Source organism: Notothenia coriiceps, unplaced genomic scaffold (genome assembly GCF_000735185.1).
Source record: "Notothenia coriiceps isolate Sejong01 unplaced genomic scaffold, NC01 NC01_scaffold00037250, whole genome shotgun sequence".
NCBI lineage: Eukaryota > Metazoa > Chordata > Actinopteri > Perciformes > Nototheniidae > Notothenia > Notothenia coriiceps.
The window spans coordinates 15444627-15452724 of NW_011369951.1; the positions used below are offsets into that span (position 1 = coordinate 15444627).

Here is an 8098-nt window from a genome sequence, read left to right on the forward strand (position 1 = left end):
ACCACTCGCGTTTGCGGCAACGACTTCTGGGTGACTCTTGATCTGATTCATGATAGATTGTGAGTCTCTCACAATCGCTTTTTCCCAAAAAATAGGGGCTCGGAAACTTACTTTGTGTTCTGGTTTAGTTCCCGAAACTAAATTACTAGGACATACTGTCACCGCGTACAGGCCGTCCGGTGTAGTACACCTGTCGGTCAGTGGGGCACACTCGGTCCGGTGTAGATTAGTCCGGACCGAGTGTGCTCCAGGGTTCCTAACCGGTCAGCCCGGACCCATGTACCTTCGCATCTCACTCCCTAGTAACAAGGTGATCAATTATCCCTACATTTGCTATATGGCTTATAGCGCCATAGCCGCATTTATTTACAGGGTTATCGGCAGCTACTCTGACCGTTTTTAGATGGCGCTAAAATTTTTTTTTTACATTTGTGAAAAAAAAAAAATTTGGCAAATAAATTGGTCCACCAAGGTAACTCTAGCAAAAAAGTTCTTCTCCGGACGGTGTACCGTCGTTGTCATCAAATGTTGTTACTTGTATCTTTGTTGTCTTGTGTTTTCCTGTTAAGTCATAAATGTCCAGATGTAAATTGTATGGATCTTGTAACTGTTTGATGTTGTCATATCAAATATAGAGCCGGGACAAGTTATTCGGAGTGGCAAGAACCGTTCTTGACATAACCCAAAACTTCACCACCTCTCTTGGTTACGTTGTCAAACTGGCGGTGACGACAGTGGGTAGCCCTTTTCGTATAGCGCAGGCAGGGTGACTCGCACCGCAATCTTGAAAAAGCGACAGCGCAGTAAAACTGTTTGCCTAGCATTTTATAGTGGTATTAAGTATAATGGGCAGCCCAAGACTTGACGCGGTCGATTGCAGTCCCGACTGTGCCCCCCCCTCTCCTCTCTCTCGTGCGAGCACTGACAGTTGACCCCCCCCCCGGCCACAACTCTACGGTCAACACGTTACGGGTGGACTCTATACGTACGTGAGCTCCCTCGCGCGTGCTCGCATTTAATTTTTGAGGGTCTGTAAAGTTATCTAGACAATGCCGTTTCATGCCAAAAACCTTTTAAGTTTAAAGTAAAACCTCCCGTTACGGTATTGTGCCGTATTGGTGGTCTCGCGTGACGCCCTTTGAAACCGCCGGACAAGCGCTCAGAACAAAGATTGACAGTTTTACTGGGTCTGCGAAAGTCTAAAACGCAGTAACAATTTTTTTATAAGCCAAATTGCGCTTGGTGATCGACAGGGTCGTTGTAGTCATGGCTTGCGCTCTCTCAAAAAAAGGTGTCGCCCCTATAACATCTGCGGGTTTGTAGGGGTCGAAAGATGGGGCTTTTACACCTGTAGCGAGTTATAAGGATTTTTTGGGACAGACTACTACGACTCACTCACTTGAATCACCAACTCAACTCCAATGAACTTTTGGATTTCACCTTTGAAGTAAATAAAATAACGGTTCCCAGACTAATGATTTACAGGAAACAAAATAAACACTCCACCGTCACCGTGTCACAAAAAATCATGACTCATTCCTATCGTTTTTGTGCCAAAAGAACAAAGGCAGACAATGAACAATGAAACACAAACTTGTGAAATTTTTATGACGATAGGATCGATTTTTACGAGATTGTTTAGTCTACATAATAAATATTCTTTAAAAGGGTTATTTTGTAAATTTAATATTTTTTATTAATAAAAAAAAACGAGAAATAATAAGTTATAGTGCTATTTATGGCATGCCACCTGAAACAATAGGCGTTATAATAGGGTGGCATGGTCACTTCAAAAACCATTAGCAATGTAGGGATGATCAATTAGCTTAACGTCCACACCAGCTGGATTTCCCCAATCGGCTTTTATATGAACCGCAACACATATTCCCATTTGAGGGGGTAGTGATTAGTAAAATATGCATGAAAAACTAGGTGAAAAAAGGTAAGATACACTTTTAAAACTTGTTGAGAGCTAATTTGCTGCTGCCTCAAAGAGGAGAAGGGAGGAGAGGAGGGAGAGGCTGATTCAGGAGCCCAGACACACCCACAGCTATAAATGACCCAAAAATAAATAAATAAATAAGTTTCAGTGTTTTTTCATGTTGGATATGGTATGTTATTGGTTATGGCCATGATTTTATTATTATTGAAATGTAAACAGTTCTGTTTCATATAGGTGTTCCCATAGATCTAGTCTCTTTATTTTCCTCTCAAAGTGCACCAGATTGATGCATTTAACTCCAAAATAAAAATAAAATCTTACCGGGGGAGCATGCCAGCCCCACTTAAAATCACATGGACAGGTTCCTAAATACATTTACAATTTTTTTAAATAGTAACCCATGTCCATATGTTTGTTTGTGGGTCGTAGATTAAACTATAGGGCTATCACTATGGGCAGCAACGCTGTCAATATTGACAAATAAATCCAGCAAAATGGCACTAAAAAAAACTGGTAGTGGCCTGTCTGAGTGTATAATTTCCTGCCTGACTTATTGTCTCGGTCCGGCCCTGCCTGTACCTGTTCACTCTGCCATCGTGTGAAGGGTCTTCTAACAAGCGGCCAACAGAAAGGTTAATGTTAATGTTGTTGCACGTTTTTTCTGGCCCTCCAAAATCGAGGTTCTTACCGGGCTGAATATGCTAAACTAGTGACACAGACACTCTCGACTGCTGAATGGTCAGAGTGAATCGCTGGCAGAGGGGGCTACAACTACAACAAAATGAACATATTTTACCGTGATTTAATTGTAATACACGTTTCAAAATGATGCCGAAGTAACAACATACTGATACCGGTTAGTAAAAACCATGAATTAATGCTTTGACAAGTCTGCAGACAGACGGCAGGCGAAAAACCTTTTAAAATGCTTGTTTTCTGAATGGAGATCGGCTAAGCTAACGTTTAATATGCTCCGACCGTCCACACTCACAACAACGGCCTATATAGACATAAATAAACCAGCGATTGTATTCGCCATGACACAGACAGTCTGTGGTTTGTACTTGTTTAACTTTTGTCTAGTTTCTGAACAGATATGAGGAGCTATGAGCTCTGAGTGCTAACAGCTAACGGCTGATGTTAGTTTGTGGTTCGCATTGAAGATGACGTCACGGCTCCGCCTACACTGCGTTACTATAGTTACTGCCCCAGCTACTAAACTGTAATGGAAATGCAGCATAAAGTGAGCCTGGCCTACCAAGGCTTAACTATACCGTACTAAGCCGTGCTAGGTCCTGCAGTGGAAATGCGCCATAAGTGACACTTGATAAGAGCTGCCATGCTTTGCGAAGAAGCAAAATCTCACTGAAATGTCACATTCCTTTGGTTGTTGTTTTTATTTAGCTAAATAAATGATCTTCCACAGGCTTTGTGATCAGTTTCCAGGACGTAAGAGATTATGGAGAGGGCTGAGGGATGGAAAGAAGGACAAGCAACAGAGATAAAGAAGAAAACCTATCCTCACCTACTTGACAGCGGAGATAAGCAGTGATAGATTCAGCTCTGACCTGATGTTAAAACAGATGGATCGCTCTGACGCATAACAGATAAGCCTGCCAGCCCTGAGGTAAAACATTCAACGTTTTATGGTCCCTCACACTGAGCTAGTACTTATTTTATCACTCTCTAACACTTTTTTAATCACCCTGATATTTGACGTACAGCACGGGAGATGTCATTCATAGTCTTAATGGCCCTTATCACCTCATTATATCAGTGACCTGACAGCCATTTGCCTGGAGATGGATCCTTTAGGTTGAACACTTTGACCCAGAGGGGAAACACTAGACAAAGAGGCTATCATTAGCAATTAACGGGTGTGCCAGTGTTTGTTTGTTAATAGTTGCCTCTGAAGTCCAATGCGATTCATTTACAGTGGATCGGCCTGATAACAATCCCTGTCCTCCGGCATGGGTCACTTTGAAACTCTCAAAATGGTCGCCACCCCACCCTCCTCCCCCCTTTCCTAATTGTGAAACTAAACCGCATTGCCTTTTTTATTTGCCGACTGCGGCTGGGAGCTGCCGTTAAATACAGTTCCATCATTCCCCGTAGAGAGAGCGATGAAAACAAGCGATGTTCAACAAGATTGCAGACTGAAAAAAGAAAAAAGGTGAATTCCCACCTCCTCCTCTTTACAGAAAGACTTAGCGGGGGGCTCTTCTCATGGCCAGGGATCTGATTGTTTTCTAAACGGATTATTAACTCTTTTGTTACAGTAGGGGTCACTTTAATGCTTCTTAGGGCCCATTAGCATTGCCTTAAAGAGCACCACACACACACACACACACACACACACACACACACACACACACACACACACACACACACACACACACACACACACACACACACAAATTGCTGCGTTCTAGGACTCTGCGTTTTCTTGTCTTTGTTGTTCACAGTGGGAGCGGAATGATACCGTTATAATGCTGTCAAAGACAATACCCCAACTTAAAAGGAGGAGTGTGAGGGAAGGGATGTGTGTGTGTGGGTTGTGATGAAAAGGTGCCCTTAGGAAGACCAGTAAGCTTAATGCAATAGTGCTGACTTCAATGGATACCTCAAAGAGAAGTGGCATTACACAGTCCTCTCCACTGAAAATCCCCGACAAGTCCTTGACTGAGGGAAGGATCAGCTCAGTCTTCACTTCACGACTGAAGAAGAGGAGTTAGCATCCAATTGAAATCCGTCCCCTATGAAAGATGTTGTGTAACTTAGTTTTTTCTTAATGCAATATCTACTTCCTGTTTGTCTTCTCAATCAAAAGTTACTGTGAAAGCTTTAGAAACCCTAGGGAAAATCAAAGCCACTCGGGTCAAAGCATCACGAGTCTCAGAGGTGTTTGCTGTTTGGCTCATATTGACCATATGAATGCGATGCTGGTGGTAGGGGGGCCCAAGAGACCCTTCGGAACCTGGCTGGGTGCCCCCAGCTTTGAGCTCCTGTTCTGGGGGAAGGATAAAAAGGGTATCCCTTACAGGCCTGACCTCCAGCCACCCCCTCCATCAGAGGGAGGGTTCAAAGGTCAGATCAATTGGCTCCCCGTGGCCCACAGTCTGCAGCAGGGCTTAATCACCTATTAACTGCCAGTGAGAAGCAGAGAAGAAGGCGGTGGGTCTCTTTCATCCAGCGCTAATTGAAGCTCTTAACATAATGTCATATTCTTCTTAAGTATTTCAAAAAACCTTCACGCAGGTCTTATGTTGAAGTCATATTTGATCGATATTGTGTATTGCAGTATGTTTGCATTTAATGGTTAAAATTGTTATGGTTGGTTGCCTTGCATTGAAATTGCATTTAAAATTCCTCTTTTTGAATTTGTCTTAATTAGCACAATATTGAGGTATTGCTGATTATGTGTTTTGTTAGGTAACAATGACATTTAATCACTAAGTTATAATCAGTTTATCATTGAATCCAAGTGGAAGTTTTTTCTTTCTTTCTTCTTTTTTTGAAGAAATTCCCTCAAGCTTTTTTAAGAGATTGTGTTCACGGGATTATAAAGTTGGCTAACTAAAAAAACAATGGAAACAAAACTAATGTTTCTTCATGTGCATGTGTTTTGGCTCATTTGTGTTTTTAGAATTGCATACTTTTTTTTAACTGCAGTGCAATTCTACCAATGGAAATGTTTTGGCCCGTTGTTACGCGTTTGCACCTGTCGGCCATCGTACAATAAATTGTACAGACATATAACCCGTTACCGTCCAACACTACTGAGAATGATCACAAGCTCTGTTCTTTCAATTAAATACCATTAAGTCAAAGTATAAATCCTGTTGTATACACTTGTATTTGTTAACCCCTTTATTATTTTGCTGTCGAAATTATGGGGCAGAATTTCCGCCTTTATTAAGTCAACTCAATTTTATTTATATGGCCCACAAGCTCAATTTGGCCTCAAAGAGCAAAACAGGCACTCTGAACATCACACAACATCCTTCATCCTTCACCCCTTGATTCAGATAAGAAAGAAAGTCTTTGATGGGGAAGAAACCTTGGGAACATCAACCCAGGAGAAATCCCTTTTCCAGGACAGACTGACATGCAATAGATGCCTTATGGACAGAGTAGAAGGAAAAAAATGACATGAAGAGATTGAAAACAAATATGAGGCAACCTCCAGGTGCAAACACTGGAAAAAACCAGGACCACATAACCTCTTTCTTAGCATGACAACCTAACGAGACTACGCACAGACCCAATGTAGATTTATCTGGGGAGATGGCATTACATTGATTTGAAAATCATTGCATTTAGGGTCAATTTCTGGCCTGAAAATGACAAACCTTGCCCTGAAATTGAATCTCTGAAAACAGTTAATTGGAAATCCATATTATAAGCACTTCCGTAGCTTAGGGATTTTCCACATCCTGAGTTTAAAACGGCCCTGTAACCATTTCTTCACGTCATACGCCTCTATCTTCTCCCCCTATTTCTTTACTGTCCCCTTAATGCAAAAAAAAACACATTCTTGAAAGGTGTCATATTCCTCAGTAGTGAAATCCACTCTCAATGTCACAAATATATGCACACCCAGCTCAATAAACCTAATGTACAGGAAGGAAAACAGATACATGAACTTGAACAAACTGCAGAGATGTGCATGGAGTCTTTTGTTTTTTTTGTTACTTTCAGGATTTACCCACGAGCCATTTGGGTGTGCCTCCTGCTCTTAAGCTCTGTCAACTTCCTCCTAAACCCTACACTCGCTCCAGACACCTCCACCCTGCAACAAGAGGTGGTCTGACCGGGAGGAGAACCCTTAATGTTGGCTGCACACGTAACTGCTTTCAAATCTTTAATTTATAGGATATATTCAGAACATGTTTTATAAAATAATGTAAAATGTTGAGGTAATAAGATGAACGTCTTGTAGTGTGTTATATAGGTTTCTATGATTTAAATGGTCTGCTAAGGCTAGAAATCCCTGATGACATCACTATGTAACACCCATGCTTCATTGTACGTGATAGACTAAAAGGGCGGGACTATAGCCGCGTTCACACCGCAGTACTTTTCCCACTTTAGTTCCGATATAGTTCCGAAATGTCGCGTTCACAACAAAAAGAGCCGGAACTAAAATTAGTTCATGAGAACCTTTTTACCCCCTTTTCCGTCCCTGCTAGAGAGCAGGGACTCTCATGCGGCTCTCTTGTGAGAAAAGAGCTATATTTCTGATTGGCTGGGCGGATTGCAAACCACGCCCCGTAAAACTCAAAAAAAGTGTTGTGAAGCCAGCATCTTATTATCCACGCATTAGCATTATTAGCATTAGCCCAGCGCAGAAACGCAGAGAGACTAACTTATGGCAACACAAAATAAAACATGGGAGCGGTGGAGATGAGGAGGTGTCGGCGTTCTGGCGATTTACTCGGAAGGCTTCAGTAAAAGCTGCTGGGAGTCCCAGCAGCTTTTACTGAAGCCAGATTTTGGGCGGCAGTATACGCCGTGAAGTTGTTTGCGGCCTGCCAGTAAACCCAAAGCAGAAGAAGAAGAAGTGACGTCAGCGGCTTCATTTGCCTAATCCACCCCCAGGGACTTATTCCGGTGTGAACGCCATCTGTATTTAGTTCATCAGAACTAAAGAGTTCTGATGAACTAAGTTCTCATGAACCTTTGTGGGAAAAGTACTGCGGTGTGAAAGCGTCTATTTCTAAGTGGTTGGTTTCAGACAGAGGGTGAAAAGAGGTGCTGCAGCACAGGCAGTACGAGAGAAATAAAGAGATATCAACCTTTAATGAATCATGGGGAAACTGAGATGGTACCGCAGGAATATTAATTGGGTATAAAACACAGACGAGAATGTCAATATATGGGGGTGAAAAATTATCTGCAACATTTCATATAAATAAATGTCTGTTTGCAAATAATATAAATCAGCTTACAGCCAGTTTATGAATCTTTGCATTGGCTAATCTGAACACCTGGTGTCTGGTCGGGCTTTCCTGGGCAAAATCCTCTGGCACACAGGAAGTAATGAGCTTTTATTTGTTTGTTTGAAATCAACAGAAGAAGAAGAAGAAGAAGAAGAAGAAGGAGGAGGAGGAGGAGGAGGAGAAGAAGAAGAAGAAGAAGAAGAAGGAGGAGGAG

General features: G+C 42.1%; 1 protein-coding gene across 1 annotated transcript in view; it reads left to right on the forward strand.

Moving 5' to 3' along the window:
- Window positions 1–8098, forward strand: part of LOC104967368 (CUB and sushi domain-containing protein 1-like) — a 192487-nt gene that overhangs the window by 116170 nt on the left and 68219 nt on the right. The window contains 1 exon segment of the mRNA XM_010796776.1: window positions 4895–5021. Within this exon segment, the coding sequence (XP_010795078.1) occupies window positions 4895–5021 (127 nt within the window).